Genomic DNA, 19274 nt, shown 5'->3' with positions numbered 1-19274 from the left:
GTAATTCTAAATATACACTGAATTTTATGTTGATACTTGAACGTATAAACATTCAAATTTCCTCAGATGTTTTTTAAACATCCTTTGTTAAAAAAAGTATATTGTTTTGTTAAACCTTTTATTGTTTAAATTATTTGACTTTGCTAGTTTTATTAAAAAAAAGAAGGGGAGAAAAGAACAACATCTTACCATTCGGCCATGACAGCACATGAACTCAAAAGTGTTTTAATTTGACGATTAAAAAGTTAAATGACAGGTGCGTGAATTTAATGAGGTCAAACATCACGCCATTGGGGAATGAAATTAATTTGGCTGCAAGCCAGTTTCTGCGTTTCCCTCCAAGATGTTGAGGAAAACTAGCTCCCCATATAAAGGCGAGTGTCTTATTGCTTTGTGGACATCTCGGCATGAAAGGCCAAGAACCTGACTTTGCTTTTACAGTTTCGCTTATATACAGAAAAGCCAAACAAACACGCAGAGATTTAAAAAAATCGCGAAAATAGTATGTAAAAGTCGCCTAAATTAAAGATACACATGATCTCGTTTCGTAAATCATAGATATTATAATCTAGGTAGAATATAAAAAGTTCTAAGAAACAGTGTGCCCCGCCCTCCCGAGCGCCCTCGCAAAAAGATTTTGGTGGACATACACAAAAAATGCACACACACACTAACACACATTTTGCCTTTTATATATATAGATTACAGATGGGTTGGGGTATTTTTTTTTGTCTCTCTGAGAGATTCATTAACCTTTTTGTGATCATTACTTTTACTAGATACCTCTGCATTTGCAATCTAATAAAATGTGAACCTTCCAACCACATCTGTAAAAAACTGTCTCTACACAGTAATATGAGATATACCCTTCCTTTCTACAGCCCCAATAATTTCTACCATGAAGACAGCTCCTGTATTCAAAGCACATTTAAAGCATGTAGTCCTTCTTCTCAGCATGCGTCTTTCCCCATGTATTCAATATCTGCTTATCCTCCATCTTTCAGTCTTAACTGTGGCCAACCTCTTCATTGCTCTATTTAGTGGGACCCCCCCCTTCTAGTTCAAATTTCTCCTTTCATATATCAAAAACAATTCAATGTATAAATATTTGAAGTTGTTAAGAATTTTAAGCATTAAATGACCCCAAAAGAGTTGATATGCCATAAAACGAAACAACTAAACCAAAGATAAAGAAGAGGTGGCCTGATTAATACCATGTTTTGATTGGTTGGTCTAGATTAACTATCAGGAGAATGCTTCATTCAAATCATTAGACTTGAGTAAAATGGTTGGTGTTTGGCAGAAGTAATGTATGTGAGGCACTACTATCACCACTGTCCTCAAAAGGGAGATGTTAATGAATAATCTGGCTAGGGGAGATTATTGAAAGGTGACTAAAACAAACTTATGAATATTCGAAATGACTGTGTTCTCCTATTCCTCCTTGAGTCATCTTCCAGCAAAGAATAATAATACCCAAGGTGATTGTGCACTGTAAAGTTAGATGTAGGATCAGATAAAAAACCCTTAACGTTTACAAGGGAATCTATAACACAAATCAAGTTGTATAATTTTAAAATCATATTTTGCAGTAGTTCGGTCAAATTTTGCAAGCTGATATCACACTAACTGAACTGAGAATAAGAAAGAATGTACATTTCAATTAATTTAAATTTTAATTATTCATTTAAGAAATTTTGCTTCAATTCTTAAATTTGAACATTTGTGAAATTAGAGTGATGAGTGATGGAATTTTACAAAAAAAATTGTTCTGTCAAAATTGAGATAAAAAAGGAAATAACTGACAAAATTCACTGGTTTATGAAGAAATGGATAAAATATTATGCAGGAAATGGAAATGTGGAGGAGACTAGAGAAAATGTTATACATATTTGACATATTTTGGATATACATTATTTCCTTCTTGACAAAGATCTGAAGAATTTCAAGTTATGTATATAAAAAGGCATCAGTTGTTTGTGTGTCTGACTAAAATTCTCAAAATAGAAAATTTAAACCCCATAAAACACTCATGTATTATTAGATTAAAGCAAAGTTAATAAACGTTTGCTTCCCTAAGGCTTTTTTCCTGTATATTTAATCACACAAAATGTTAAAGTATTCCTTGGTTTGAGGATTGAATTATGTTTTTATTTTATCCATTTTAATTGTTCTAATTAACCTTAATTTGCAACTTTCTCTCCAAATCACTAATCTCTTACTAAGTTTTACTCTATTACTCTCTCCTCTCACCATGTGTTGTGTAACTCCCACTCTTTTATTTTACACAGTGTCTCTTCATTCTCTCTCATCAGTCAGAGCTAATGAAACTATAAAACAGAAGATTGGAATAGGCCACTATGGACAAAAGGAAATATCAACACAGTCAATAATATTATTTTACCAGTTGCAAGAGAGATTGAACTTTAAACCTCCAGAAGAGTGTAAATTACAATTGAATTTTACCTAGTACTTAATTATGCTATGGGTCCTTGTAGAAATTCAGAAGCATAACCTTGACTTAATTGAAATTCTTATATATATATATATATATATATATATATATATATATATATATATATATAAAAGGCCCTTTGTCTGTGTGTGAGTTCATTCCTTATAGACTCATGATCGGCTGGGCCGATTTTTTTGAAATTTCACACAAATGTACTTAATGTATCTGACAGTGTTATTATATAAGTTTGCTTCCAATAAGTATTGAAAATCTATGATTGAACGAGTCTGATTAAAAAAAAAGGAACAGTCTCATTTTAAACAAAGTTAACACTCTTAACATCAGCAGTGGATTTGAGAAGTTTTATCACTGCACAAACAGAAGGGCTCGGTGTATAAAATCAACAATAGGGTCTTTGATAAGACAGGAGCACGTTCAAAATTAATGCTAACGTTTAGAACACAATTAAATCATGATACTTGACTTTTGCACTTAAAATTTTAATTCAAGCCATTATATAAAACGTTTATAAAATTAACAGTAGGTTCTTTGATATAAGAATGAATGCTTTTGCTTAGGGCACAAATGAATCATGATACTTGACTTTTGAATTTTAAACTTTAATTTCAGCCATTTTACAAAAAAAATCTTTTTTATAAAATCAACTGTAGATTCTCTACAGTGCAATATGAACTACAATGACCTTTCCAATACTTTGCCAGTCATCCATTTGGAAAATCAAATAGAAACTACACAGGGGACATTGTATTTGTGTTCACTTAATATCAAATACAAAAAATACACAAATGCTTACTAGAGTGGGTACTTACTTATATAGTATTCTTCTATCCAATTCCCTAAAATATAAACCTCATTCATTTTTTTTTTTTTTTCAAAATATATGTTTGTCTTATTTACATATTATGCCCCTTCGGGGATGTCACATAACTTTTCTTTATCTTTTTTGATGGAATTATTTTGGATTTTACTTACATAGAAAAATCAAAAACAACAATTAAATTCCTTTTAGTACTTTATACCAGTCGAGCATGCATTATCTACAGAATTTGGACCATTATGTTTTCTTCTGGCCCGTCTCTGTTAGGCTGAGATATTTGTTTTGTGTAGTTCTAGAATGTCCATTCTCCCAGGCTTTACCTTCTCTTTTTGAGAAAGGTGATTGGCCATAAACTAACCCTGTCAGGAAATGCCGAGGGGTCTGTTCAGGCATTTTTTGTGAGGTAAGAGTGCACTGGCCTATCATCCCATCCTTTTGACTTTGTGTCACATCTGCCTGCAGTTGATAGGAGGTAAATACTTTGCTTACATAGAAAAACATCCTCATTTTCTGATTGGTAGTTGTTATTTAGGTAATGGGATCTGAGGGGGGAGTGTTGATGAATTGTTTTGGTTTGGGACTTTAATGCTGTTAATGTGGCACTGCCTTGATAAAAATGTGTTTTCATTTTCTTTTTCAATCATTAATTTTGTTTTGTCTTATTTCAGTGACTGTTGTTGCCCAAAAACTGGAAAATTTGCCGGCATTCAATATTAAACATCGGCGGCAACTGAAAGGCCATCAAGGCAAAGTCCTTTGCATGGATTGGTCCACAGATAAACGACACATAGTTAGTTCATCCCAGGTATGTCCATAATTTAACTATGCTTTTTGTTTTGTGTGTGTGTGTGTGTGTGTGTGTGTGTGTGTGTGTGTGTGTATCCTAATTAACGTGAAGTAACTCTTAATTGACGTCTACAGAGTTACATCCCCTGTTTTTAAGATATCGATTATTTAAACTTAATCAATTTTCAGACGTTGCATCTTGTTTACATTATTACTGATACATTATGGTTGAACATTTTTTTTGTATATGGTGAAGCAAATAAATTTAAAGTGTATTACAATTTTCTGGACTAAAAATACAATTTAAAATCAATAATCAATTTTATTTGAAATCTATATATATACTAGCATTTCAGCCTGGTGTTTGGAGGTGTGTGTTCAGCAAAAAAAAAAAAAAAAAAGTGGTAGTAGGAAGGCAGGCTCGAACTTGTACTGCAAAGGAGGAAAAGAACAGGAAAAAAACGTGATGTCTTTGCTGTTACAACCACCACCAAACCGGATGTGACATAGATTTTTGATTAAGGCTAGACAATCAAAAGGAGAGGATGACTTTCAAAAATATCGGGAAAAAAGCGACCCCACCCCCTCTGTAGAAAATGCCCAGTTGAAGGTGAAGATATTAATGTTTTTAGCCAATTTTTCGGTATTTGTCGTCTGAAAGGTCGAATTTCGAAACGATAGTGATCTTGTGAAAATCCGTTGCCTCTGTCAAAAGGTTTAGGCAGACATGCAAACATACATACATACATACATACATACATACATACATACATACATACATTTATATATTGGTAACTAAAAAATTTCGACCCAAACCGATTAAAAAGCTTGCCCTATCTCTGAATACCCTTTATGTAAAATTTCAAATGTTTAAACCAGAAATTGTCTGAGTAATTTGATAGAGACTGCAGAGGTCAACTTTTTTTTAACTTTGACTCCTATTATGACCCCTTAACATTTATTATTTTGAGCTCAAATCAAGTTATAAAGTTAGATCCATGTCCAAGGAACCTATATCTAAAATTTCAAGTGTTTGGACTCAAAATTGGCGGAGGAGTTTGGTAGAGTTCTCAAAGGTCAAATCATTGAACTTTGACCCCTTAACAGCCAAATTTTTGTCCGAAAACGGATTACAAAGATTTTCCCAAATCTCAGTACTCTGTATATCAAATTTCAAGTTTGTAGACTTAAAATTGACAGAGTTATTGGGATCTCGGGGGTGGGGGGGTTACTATCGCTTAGAAATTCTGTAGATCATAATATGTATGAATTGCGAACGTGCGTCGCAGCTAGATTTATTTACAGCGACTCTTGCTATTTCGGTCCGTCTTGTGTTGATTTGGTTTTTTTGTATAAAAGTGAAACTGATGTGAAACTAAGGCGTCCAGAAAGCAAATGAGTGTTTGGTCAAAGTCGGTTTTCACCGTTATATCAGACAATTGCTTTCATTTGGACACACTCCCCTAATAAAGGGGAAGCTGGTTTTTCCCAACACGTTGGAGAAACAAAACCAGACAAAGTTGGGTAAAAAACAAAAACCCAATATAATTATCCCGCAGTTAATTAAGTGTGGAGATATTAAATTTGCTGCATGCGTTTCATTCCCTGTGGTGTGATGTTTGACCTCATTAAACACCTGTTACAACATGTTTTTAATGATTTTATTTCACACTTTCTCACTTCTCTGCCATCGTAGCGTGGTGGGTAAGTCATCAGTCTATTAACCTCAAGGGGTCGGGTTTGAGCCTACCTATCTACCAAAACTTTTTTTTTTCTTTTACACCTTCAAACACCTGGGCAATGCCAGGTACCCAATCCCCCCCCCCCATTGGGTTCCAGCCTACCTCCCTCCCAAAACTATTTTCGCTTTTTTTTTTGTTTTGTTTTTCTTTGTCTTTTTAATATTTGTTTTCGAGCCTACCTTCCTACCAAAACTTTTTTTTATCTTCCCCCCCCCAACACACAAAGGAAAATATTAAGCATATTCATTTTTCATGCACCATCTTTCACATATTTTATCACAAAAATAATTTTAATAAATATTTTTAATTATAGTATAATTTTCGACATATAATCTATAATATAAAAGCAGAAATGTGTGTGTGTGCATTTTTTTTTGTATGTCTGCTAAAAGCTTTTTTGGGGGAGTTGGTCGGGGGGGGGTTCACTCTTTCTTAGAACTTTTTATATACTCCCTAGATTATAATATGTCTGGTTTACGAAACAACGTCATCTGTATCTTTTATTTCAGCGACTTTTCTGTTACAAAATTTGCGCTGTGATTTCATTTTCTCTACTACTACTATGCCGTGATGTTTGACCTAGAAAACGTTGACATTGTTTTTAAACACCTGATTTTTTAAACATTTATTTTCAGTTGTTCTCAATTCCCTGCCATCATAGTGTCGTGATAAGTCATCAGGCTGTTTGCCTCAAGGTTTCAGGTTCGATCCTTCCTCCCACCCCAAAGTTTTTTTTTTTCACCCAGACAATGCCAGGCACCCCCATTAATCTATATATATAAAAGGCAAAACGGCCACGTGCGTATGTCCAAGAAAGGTTTTTTTTTTCGCGGAGGTTCTTGACTAGGTTACTATTTTGGAAAACTTTTCTTATACTTCCTAGATTGTAATATCTCCGATTTGCGAACAGACGTCTTCTCTATCTTTATTTTAATTGAGTTTTAAAAAAATCCCTGGTTTCGAGTGTTTGTTTGTCTTTCTCATATAAATAAAACGAAAACTGATTGAAGCAAACAGCAGCACCTGCCTCCTGGGCCGGCACATCTTGAAAGCCTTCATATCAGACAATTGCTATTCATTTGGACACTGCCAGAGTTCCCCCTTTTTAGGGAGAGCTGGTTTTCCTCAACATCGTGGGGAATGGCAGAAAGCGGGAAACTTAACTGGCCTGCAGTCAGACGTTCATTTCTGTGCCTGCATAAACTCATTCACTTAACTATCCATTTCTGCAAGTCAACTTTTTGAATGACATTGCTAAATTTGAACGCTTTTCACTTCCTGTTGTGTTATAGCATAGCAGTAAGATGTCTGGGTTTCTTTCACATTCTTTTCCACCTTTTATTTTGTGCTCAACACACACTTCCAAACACCCAGGCAATGCTGGGCGCCTCCGCTAATACAATGTAAGAAGTAAGACAAAAAAATGTAATTTGTGCTTTTGTGCAATAGAATTTTCCTTGTTTTCTTTTTTTTAAATAAATAAACTTTAAAACTGAAAGTGTCAAAGTCAAAATTAAAACAATGAGAATTTACACTTATTTATTATATAATTTTTATTTTTGTATAGTTTCAGTCACTTACATTTTCTAATTAAATAAAAATCTTAATATTTTTTATGCAATTTTAAAGTAGATTGTACCATAATTTGAAAACAAACAAAAAAAAACTAGCAAAAAATTAATTATACTACACATAATTTTTGCTTCTCCCAGTAATTATAGTGGTTTTATCCAATAATGATTCGTTTTGAAATAATGACAGATGGCATTTATTTTTTAAGATTACTCGGAAATTAATGTTAACCAAAACCTATCAAAATCTTATTGTCATTATTAAGTGATGATCATCAGTTTTGAAAAAGCTAATCCTCACTTAATAAGCAGACAATAAAGATTTCGGTGTTTTTGTTTCAATTACTTTTCGTCATTTTGTGAGTCAGTGAATATTGGACAATTTTAAGCAACCCTTGAAATTTTTAATGATCATATTCTGGCTTCACACACCTCACACAAAATGACGTGCATCTCTCTCTCTCTCTCTCTCTCTCTCTCTCTCTCTCTTCATTTAACATCAGTTTTCCCTTATCCAGGCATCAGATGTTGGATAAGAGAAAAGTTTTGCTGTGAGTAATTATTTCTTATTTTATTTCTATAGCTGATTTTTTTAAATTGTAAATTAATTATATTTTTTATTCTGTTTCAGGATGGAAAAATGCTTGTATGGGATGCCTTTACGACCAATAAAGTAAGTATATATTTATATTTAAAAGAATTTAACAGAATATCTTTATATTTGAAAATATCAAGATATCATGCATTGATATGTGATTAATATATATATATATATATATATATATATATATATATATATATATATATATATATATGTTACGAGCCAGAAATTTCACTGTGAAGATTCCAAAACTGAAGTGATATTATGAATTCAAAATTTAGCTATTTTATTTTTAACTATTAGGATTCGTGCATGGGTGTTGCCTGTAAAAACTGAATAACCTATAAAACTTCTACTCCAAACATTTTTTTTTTTACATGAAGTGGTCACCACTTATCAAGGCCCGGAAGCCACTCAGGGATAAGGGCTATTGTAAGTACAGTACGTTAGTGTGGAGATTTAATAAAGTGTCTACTTAATTCATCAGGAATTTGTTTACGTTGGACTTGAGGCCATCCAGGTTGTAGTCAGGTGGGAAGCAGGCAGACGGAACAGAGTTCCACAGGTGTGCAGTTCTAAGAAAGAAGCTTTGTTCATGGAATCTACATTTTGATTTAGGCATAAATAAAGAGTGGGGAAAGTTTTTGATAGTGGATTCAGCTAGACGGGTGTTTTTCGTAAAATATTGGTGAGGGGGGACCAGAGATTGGAGTTCAGACGATCACCTGCCATGGAAGTAACGATAAAACAAAGATAGGCTTGCAACGTCACTTCTGTGGGAGAGAGGTTGCAGGAAAGAGAAGAGGGCATCCCCCACTAAGCCACGAAGTCTATTTTGTACTCTGTCAAGGCAGGATAGGCTGTTTTTAGCAGCTCTTGCCCAGATATGGCAGCAGTATTTCATCTTTGGATGTACTTGGCTTTTATATAGATAGAGAATTGCATCAGTAGTCAGATATCTTCTGGAGTGGTAGAAGGATCCCACCATCTTTCCAGTGACCTTGGCAACAGACTTAATGTACGTGTTCCATTTCAGATCAGGAGTGAAGGTCAAGCCCAGAAGTTTGTCAAAACATGGGGCTTCTCCTAGACAAGTGCCATTCATTTCAATTGATGCCAGATGTAAAGATAGGAGTTTGGTTTTAGATGCATTAAAGGTAACCAGCCACATCTTCCTCCACTGAACCACGTGCTCGAGATCAGAGGAGAGAGAATCAGAGAGAGCTTTGTCATTTACGGCTTTTGATGTGTTGCCGTAGATGGTCGTGTCGTCAGCATAGATGTCAACGAATGATTTAAGTATGTGTTTAGGGAGATCATTGATGTAGATTAGGAAGAGAGTTGGGCCCAAGATGAACCCTTGAGGGACTCCAGCATTAATACTGCAGGCCTCTGATTTTTGTCCATCAACCACTACTCTTATGAGCCCATCAGAGAGAAACGATTTAATGATAGAGAGAACATTTCCAGTTATACCGTAGCTGGAAATCTTGTGAAGTAGACCCTTATGCCATACCTTGTCGAAGGCCTTTGATATGTCAAGAGCAATTGCCCTAGAAAGGAAGCCATGTCAAGAGATTCACTAATCCTATGAGATATAACCGTTAGCACATCTGCGGTAGATCTTGCAGAACGGAAACCGTATTGCATGTCACTAAGAAGGTTATTTCTGCTGAAGTGGTTGACTATTTCTTTATTTAATATGGATTCCAGCAACTTACTCATAACACACAGGAGACTTATTGGTCTGTACTGAGAGGGAGATGACTTATCATCTGAATTCTTAAATACAGGGCATATTGATGAAGTTTTCCAGGGTGTTGGAAAGCACTTCTCCTAAAGGCAACGTTTAAACAGTTTCGTAAGTATGGGAGCAAGTTCTGGTTGAAGCTTTTTTAACACTATAATTGGGATGCCGTCAGGGCCAGTTGCTTTACTGGAATCAAGGTTCATGATTAGCTTGGCGACCTCATGTACAGATATCTGTATGTTACCTAGCGTGTTCTGTGTTATAGGAGGAAATATGGGGAGTTGATGGCCTTCATCGCATAGGGTAGAATTAGCTGCAAAGTTCTTGGCAAATAGTTTGACCTTGTCTGAAGCTGACGAGATGACCTCTGGTCCATTGATAATGGTTGGGATAGAACGTACACTTCTGTTCAGGATCCTATTTGTTATTTGCCAAAATTGGTGGGAACCAAGCCGCTGATCAGCTACTTTGAATTTAACAGACTGGGCATATAGCTCTCTTGCATTTTTTATTACTCTTTTACAGTGGTTGCTGGCGTTCCTGAAAGCAGCTTTAGTCTCGGTGCATCTATTACGTTGGTAGCTATGGAAAAAGTTAGTTTTCATTATAAAAAACAAAAATAATTTTTAGTTAGAACTTTATGAAATTGAATGACTTACGCAAAAAAATGAAAAATGATTTGGATTTATTTACAACTTGTATTATTCTTAAACTCAAGGACATGAACTTTCTACTCCCATCTCAATAAATATTTTAAATAAATGTTTTAGCTGCAAGTATTGTTCTGTAATTAAGAAATTTATAAGATTTTGATGCTAGTATTGTCTCATAACTGCGAAACAACATCTTTGCAGAAATATACTTTCATAGAGACGAGTAAAAAATGTTTGTCTTCATTTGGGTGAGGAAGTATGTAATTGTCTATACACAAACATTTGAAAGATGGTAATGTTTGGTATGAATAAAAGAAAGCTACATAATCTCAAGTATATTGTTAACCCTGCTATAATTTTCAATATTCTTTTCATTTCATGTTTTTTTTAACAATAACTTAAAAAATGAAATTTGAAACATTTTCATCTGTCCATTCTAAGTAAAAAATTTGATATTTCGCGTAATAAAAATATTCTTTAAGAAGTGGTTTGCACACTATTGTTACATAACTTATATTGCCAAGATGAGTTCTTTAATCCGACTAATGGAGAATGACATATGTCTTATTTGATTAATATTGGAGAACAGAAGCATCTTTCCATCAAACTATTGTATATTGTTTATGATACACTCATATTATCCTCCACACACACGATATATCATCAGATCAAAGTGCTTTAAACCAGCACATTGGTGATGTACACAAGAACTGCAGGTCTTTTCACATTAGAATTGAGTATTATTTCGATATTTAAGTTTTTATGTTACCTTTTTTTTAGGAACATGCGGTTACCATGCCAACCACTTGGGTAATGGCTTGTGCCTATGGACCTTCAGGGACTGTAGTTGCTTGTGGGTAAGTATTTAGTTTAGGTCTGATTGTTTTTTTTTTATAGCGTATCTGCCCTTTTTGATTTATTTAATGTCAAAATACAATACTCATAATTTTATAACAATAGTTAGGGATGAGGGGTTCATACCTTTTATCAATGCTATTACAGCAGTGATTGCCAAATCGTGAACAACACGGGTGCAGTGTTAGAGAATGCTAGGTGTGACAGGAAGATTCGAAGACAATAAAGAAGTTTGAACATATTTTGCAAAAATTCATATGTAATTGCATTGTTTTTTCTGTCAATCATATTGTATAGTTAACACAAATGAAAAGTTGCTAACAAATGTATGAGATTGTACGAACACTTGTTCACTAACATTCTTAGTTGAATTGTAGCGTGGCCTTCGTTATAAAGATGGCCGGCCAGCTGAAAAAATGACGTCATCGCCGAGGTCCCAACAAGCAAGATATGTGGAACTCTTAGACTGTCAATAATGAACAGTAATTTTTACAGACAACGTTACAAAACTTCAAAATTGGATTAAAATAAAGAAATAAAGAAAGAACACGATTTATACTGAAACTCATCTAATATTAATAATAAAAAAATAATAAAAAAAAACACGTTATTTGTTTAAGTATATTATAAGCAATTGAATATTTCGTTGTATTATAGATTTTAAAGATTAGAATGCGTTCTTTAATTACTTATAAATTACATTTTAAAAAAGTGAAGGAACACGATTTGATTTGAAATAAACTTGAAGTTTATTTAATATAATTAAATGAAAATTATGCATGTAAGATTATGAATATTTGAAGCAGAACACAAGCAAAACATTTGATATGAGTTAAGACAATAAACAAATATTAAAATTAAACTTTTTTTTTAAATCAAAATGAATATTTTTTTTTAAATCAAAATGAATATTTTTTAATCAAAATGAATATTTTTTAATCAAAATGAACCACAATATTTTTTCAAAATCAAAAACAATATTTTTAATAAATTCATGAAATATTGCACAGTAAAAAAATTAACCTAAAGAAAAAATCATGTTTCTTATTTAAGATTATTTCACCAGATAACAAAAATAACATGCAAAATCATTTTTTTATATCCATATTTTCAGTTTAAAATACGTGGGTTTGTATTACTGTACACAGATTCGAAAAAGTTGTCAAAAAACAAATATATAACAAATAAATGTTATCAAAGGCAAGATAAGTTACTTTTCTGCCAAACTGGATATATTTTTCGTGTTTTTATTCAATGTAACATGTTTATTCAGCTCGAAAAACATAGTGTTTACCGATGTATTCGAAAATTCCAGATGGCGTCAGATTCTCTCTTTAACACGGTAAGTTTGGGATAAGGTGTTATAAATACAAAACCGGATAAAATACTGTTAAAAACTCGCTCAATATATGTTACCGTGACATAGGTTGACATATATTCGGCGGGTTTTTAATAGTATGTTGTATAGTTTTTTATTTATAACACCTTATCCCAAACTTACCGTGTTAAAGAGAGAATCAGACGCCATCTTGAATTTTCGAATACATCGGTAAACACTGTTTTTCGAGCTGAATAAACATGTTACATTGAATAAAAACACGAAAAATATTTGGTAGAAAAGTAACTTATCTTGCCTTTGATAACATTTATTTGTTATATATTGATTTTTGACAACTTTTTCGAATCTATGTGTACAGTAATACAAACCCAATTACGTTAATGAAATGAATTGTACTTATTTACTATGCCTCCCCACGGGACAGAGTTAGACACCAGGGTCGTTTTTTAACGTGGAGAAAAGGTACAAAAATAAAAATTGTCTCAGTCGTGAAGGATTTCTCCTCCACCGAAAGAGAACAAGAAATAGAATGCAGCATCTGGAGAACAGATACTACACTTTGATCTGGTCCCGAAGGCCAAGACTGTTTAAGACCACGAGTGAACGCGCGTTTTTTTTTTTTTTTTTTTAGTTTAGTTTCATATATATATATATATATATATAAAAATAAGTATTTTTAAATTTTATCTTTCTAGCTTTAAAAAAAAGTTTAAAAATTTTATCAGCCGGCATAATTTATTTTTAAATATTGAAAAATTTCAGAAAAATAAATTATTGTTAGATTTTTAAAACGTGTGTCAACAGCTATAAAAAATCGTGTTTTAAAGAGTCGATGTTGCCTCGCATTTTCATTAGTTTTGTATGCTGTAAAAATTTTTTTTTTAATATTAGCAATTTATTTGAAGCTTCTTCTTTTGAATGGTAGAACATTTAGGATGATAATATTGAATTAAATTATAGTTACATCGTGTTAAATACAGGGGGGGGGGAGCACGTTAAAACTTACTTTGCTGAATGGAGATGGTGTAAAATCTTTTTTTTTTTTTACTGCATTATAATTCTTTATCTTTCGGAAATGAAAATACTGTCACTTTTTGGTCCTTTACGATAATTTCCTCAGCAAGTTGGAACGATGCACCATGAAGGCATTTTAATAAAAAAAAGAAATATTACACTGACTTCAAGACGTTACGAATGCCTACCGGTGACTACCGGTGTCACCGGTATGGACTATCCGTGATGACGTCAGCAGATTAAATTATTTTTGCCCACCGGCCATCTTGTCTTTTAAGACGGTCTTGATTGTAGTCGCCAATGTCTGAGATTCATTCAGATTTAACCTGAAAGAAAATAGTGATGAGTAGATTCGTTTTCATCTCTTTTGTTATTTGTATCTGTTAAGATCCATTAGCTGTATCAAGAAAAATATGGAAAAATCGTTTCCAATGTCATGACCTGTCTGCACTTTTGGTTGACTCTTAATTCAGTTATTCTCACCATATTTTTACATCCTGATTTTGCTAGAATAAATAGTAATGGAAGAAGTCAGAATCTGTTTAGCTTGAAGAAATGCTTGTTCTACTAAAACCTACACAGGGATCTAACTGTTGCATACTGTGGTTGTTTTATAATTATTATAGCTCAAAGGGAAGTAATCCGTGCACAAAAAGTAAAGGGAGATTAATCAAGAGGCTCTTTTTTCTTTATCACCAGCATATTCAAGAAAAACTAGTCTGTAACGTTAACTGCCTCTTCCACTTCTTTACCTGACCTTAACTTGAAATCGGTTGAGGACAGTCATTCATGATATACAAAAGAATTTTACTTGTATGCGTAAAAATTATAATAAAAGCACAAGAAAGTCTCAGCATCCTAACCTAAATTAATAACAATACCATACATCGTGTTCTTCACTTTAGTTACATTGAAAACAATAAAACACAATAAGAACAATATCAGAACAAACAAATAACACCATAATAGAAAGAACATAATAGATTCAGTTTAATCACTTTCATAGACGCTGTCACACATTGAGCAAATGAACATCATTTATTTTTGTAGCGCCTGCAAAGTGGCGCAATATTTTCTAAAGCTCTGTTTGATAACTTCTTTTTGGACCAGTTTGTACAATATAGTTATAGTTTTTTTTATAAACTGAAAAATTCCCAAAAGGGAGATAATTTCCTTTCTAAATTAGTTATTACAAATATAATCATTGTTTCTGTAAATTGGTATTCTTTTAGAACCTGCTAAAATTAAAAGAACAACATGGCAGTATATGTTAACATTTAACAAAAGTGACTTCTATTTCATTTTACTGAATATAAAATCATATGGTCAAAGAACTAGACGAATATCCTGAAGTTTACGCTTACACTAACAGTATTCTCATTTGATGTTGTAACAATATGTATATACCATTATGATTATTAATTTAATGACTAAACAATGTTGTAATAATTAAATTTAATTTGTAAAATCCTATTTAATAAAAGAAAAAAGTAAAAAACAAATGAAAATAAAAAGACTCTTGGCAAGGCTAGGCAAGTACGATTAATCTATTATACAAACAGCAGTTGCCTGTGTGTATGTCCAACTAAAACTCTAACACTACAAAATAAACATTGACAAGATTGATATTTTCTTCTCTAAAATAAAAAAAAAATATTCATTCTTTGACTCTAAACTGGTACAGATTTTGTTGGGGGTGTATATGTGTGATCTGTTTCCCAGTCATTAACTAAAGCGAAATAACTTGTTTTTTTCATGGAGTTAATTCTCTTATGCTGACTTATTATTCAAATTATCTGCGTTTATGTCCAGAAAGAGTAATGTGTTGGATGGGAAGAAGAAAAAGATAGTGAGGAGAGGAAGGCGGAAACCAAGAAAAAGAGATAGAAATATGTTACATTTTCGCCCCGGGCAATGCTGGTTAGTGCTACTAGTTATCAATAAGAAGACATTGTAATTAGCATTACAAGTGTATGCTGTATTTTCGTGGACATGGGCAATATTACATACCTAATGTGCTTCAACAAGTCATATCTTTTTTATTTGTTGGTCAATTTTTAAAAGAATTACATTGATGAAAAGGGAATATAATAAGCATTCCAATGATGTTAATTTATTTTTCTTTTATGCGTTCAATGTTTTTATGCTCCAAGTTAAAAATGAAAAATTGGTCAAAAAATGACGACAAAAAGGGAAACACTTTTTTCAATGTTTTCATTTTATAGGTTACGTTTGGAGACACATGCGTGGGGTTAAATTTGATTGGATATGGCTGAAATTTTACAGGCTATATAAACAAAGAAGTCCATCTCTACTAGTGTTTTATTTTTATTTTTACGACGATAGGAAGCAAAGTTATGACCGAGCAAAGTTGACAAAGAATATTTCAAAATTGATAAGATAAATCTGCATATATCATCCATTTTCATACAGATAATAGTTTCAGAATTATTATCATGTATAATATATAAATATTTGATAATTATTAATTGCGCGGAATTTTATTTCAAATGTTATCTTTTATAGAAATCAAATCTGCTTACGGAAAAACGGTCGCTAAGCATGTTATTCGCTGAGCTGATTAAAGCATTCTCTTAAAAATAGAAGACTGTTTCTGCTTTCGTCTTACTAGACTAGTCATTTTTTATTCTGAGTTTGTCAATTTAAAAAAATTATTTTCAAGTTTTTCAAATTTGATTTCCAAACAATACTATTTTGTTGTTTTTAACGCTTTTAGTACACATGCACTAAAAGCGTTAAAAAACATCAAAATGTACTAAGTACATGCGTTTAACTACTTATTTGTACTTAAGGTAGAATTGTGTTTTTTAGTGGTCAAAAAAAAAACAACAAAAAAAACAACAAATACATAACAAATAAAAGGTACTTGTGCACTTATGCTGAAATAATAGCGTTATTATTTAGAAACCCATTCTTAACATGAGGAAGGAAGGGTGTTTTTTTGTTAACTATTCTGTACTTTTACCCAACAATTAAATAAAAAAAGATATAGTGAAACTTAAATTTATTTTTAATTCATTGTCAAAACTATTTTTTCGAATCTGTAAAACAAACTAGTTTTTTTTGTTTTTTTTAACTGAGGATATCTAAATAATAATAATAATAATAATAATAATAATAATAGGCAGTTCGATAAAGAATTTCATTGTGATGCATTTTGTAAATTTTTACCTTGTTTCCACCTAAACATTTTTCTTTAAAAGGATTACCGTTAAAGATTTTCAGGTATACGGAAAACGAATATCGCATTTAAATTTTCCGCAAATAAGTAGCTTTCCGGATATTAAGCAATGTCGTTTTTAACGTTATTGCTGGTGGCCATCTAGGTATGCATGTTTGTGCATAGTTTCTTGGAGTTGTGCTTGCACATATCAAGATGGCCACCAGTGATAACATAAGAAATGACATTGCTTAATATCCTTATTTATTTGCAGAAATTTAAATGCAATATTCGTTTTCATCATATCTTAAAACCTATAGAAGTAATTTTAAATGTTAAAGTGGAAACAAGGTAAAAAATTACTGTTTTATTTCTTTGTTTACATAATTGAATTTTCAGTAAAACAACAGAATAGAAATGACGAAAATTACCATCAACTGGTGAATATATAGTTGTTGCTTATCAGGATTCCTGGTATCCTGGTACTGTGAAAGTTACATTGAGGATTCATGTAGAGTACGATTTAGGGTTGCATAGAGGGGATTAACAAAATTAACAATTGGACTGGTCCCAAAATGCATAAATTCTGGTCGACTATGGGAATTTCCATCTTTTACAGAAATCCAAAATGTATATGAAAATTTTTCTTTGATTTATTTCTGAGATTAATTCATATCTACTCAATTTTTTTTTCTTTGAAGGAAGTAGTAAATACCACCCATGAATGCGCTTTAGGCATTCAATGGCTACACCCAAGATTAAACTCTCCTTTGGTGAGGAGGCAGGAAAATGCTTATTCTCAATAAAGCTATATTTAAATACCACTATAATACTTAGTTTTGTTCATAAATAGACACCCACTGTATGATACCATGCGCCAGTTTAAAAAAAATTCAAATTTGTACATATGAATATATAATTCATGGCTTATGGTAAAGAGATACATCAGATATGACTGCATAATCAGAAAGAGCACACAATTTTACATAAGAGTGCCAAGTTTCATGAGAATAGCTTGAAAAATAAATAAATGGTGGCGAAATTACCGAATTTCTTGAAATGTTCAGGTCCGTAATTTAGCCCACTTTTTCTACAGAAAAATGTCCACAAAAAACCCTAAATTTTGGCACTTAAAATTCTCATAACTTTTGAACTACTGATGCTATTTGCATAATTCAAACTATTTTAAGCATCTTTTACATAACTCTTTTCATGCAAGTTGATAAAATAACAATTATCTAAAAAGAAAAAATCAACTTGTAATGCTAAATAAATGAAAAAATGCAATCGCACTACTAGAAGAGAAATATAATGTTGAAAACATCTGTAGACAAATAATTAAAAAAAAAAGTATTATTTATTATATGAATATTTCTGTCTTGGTATGGCACAACCACATTGACACACCGGTTCTCGCCAAATCACCAAAGTTAAGCAACGTTGAGCCTGGCCAGTACCAGATGGGTGACTATTTGGGAAGGCTAGGCGCTGTATGTACCTTCTGGGAAGGTTGGGCATGGGGCCAGCATCCTCAACCTGTAAAAAGGACTCCTTGCTAAAAAACCATCTACAAAGTTGTGGATGGCCTATGCCGCTCCAGGGGCTCAAGGCTATGGATGGATGGATTTCTATCTTGACAAATTGCTACAAAGATTTCTTTATGAAATTCAGACTTGTATAGTTATGAATAGCTTAAATTTTCTCCATTTCTTCTGAACAGTAGCCCAGTCTAATAATAGTCTATACAAACATCTATGAGAATTATACATTTATATAGGTGTGGATGACTTAAACGAAACTTATTTTCAAAATGAAATGCTTGCACTGATTATTATTTGACTGGACTGGCATAATCATGTTGACTCACCGATTCTTGTTGAGCCTGGTTAGCATCAAATGAGAGACCACTTGAGGATATGAAGCACTGTATATTGGAAGACAGCAAAACCTCCATGCAAAAACAAACAAAAAAAACCCAGCTCTAAAGATATTTTTAGCAAGTGCTTCAGTTTAACTTACTAATCCACAAATGTGTTGACTCAATTGAACAAGCACCACTTGGGTGAAAATTCTGTTCTCAATCATGTGGTAAAGTTCTTCAGAGAGAATATGCAATTCATTGTGGGTTTTTTTTTGGGTTTTTTTTCCCCCATTTGGCTAACATTCAGGAAAGATAGAAAAATTCTAGATTATTTATGAAATTTGTAACTAAAAAATTCAGATTTTCAGAAATTGATGCTTGCCTTGAAAAAAATGTAGATATTTAATGATTTTGAAATCTTTTGTTTTCTCTTTCCAGAGGTTTGGACAATAAATGTACTATTTACCCCCTGAGTCTAGATGAAGATCCCGCCAGTAAAAAGAAAGCTGTTGCTACTCATACAAGTTATCTCTCATGCTGTACATTTACAAGTTCAGATCAACAGGTAAACAACACCAAAATAGATTTCCACCACTGTTTGCAACTAAATATTGCCTATCAAAGTATG

The 19274-nt window shown here is 32.5% G+C and overlaps 1 protein-coding gene across 1 annotated transcript in view; it reads left to right on the top strand.

Annotated features, from left to right (window-relative positions):
- Positions 1-19274, top strand: part of LOC145249632 (guanine nucleotide-binding protein subunit beta-5a-like) — a 73711-nt gene that overhangs the window by 27256 nt on the left and 27181 nt on the right. Inside the window, exons 2-5 of the mRNA XM_080111381.1 lie at positions 3962-4098; positions 8024-8065; positions 11177-11253; positions 19085-19211. Of these exons, the coding sequence (XP_079967507.1) occupies positions 3962-4098; positions 8024-8065; positions 11177-11253; positions 19085-19211 (383 nt within the window). The remainder of the gene's footprint in view (positions 1-3961; positions 4099-8023; positions 8066-11176; positions 11254-19084; positions 19212-19274) is intronic.

The sequence above is a fragment of the Euprymna scolopes genome, chromosome 28 (genome assembly GCF_053919585.1).
Source record: "Euprymna scolopes isolate OS-2025 chromosome 28, ASM5391958v1, whole genome shotgun sequence".
Classification (NCBI taxonomy): domain Eukaryota; kingdom Metazoa; phylum Mollusca; class Cephalopoda; order Sepiida; family Sepiolidae; genus Euprymna; species Euprymna scolopes.
The sequence above is the reverse complement of the archived record's forward strand: the minus strand, read 5'-3'. Positions and strand labels throughout refer to the sequence as shown.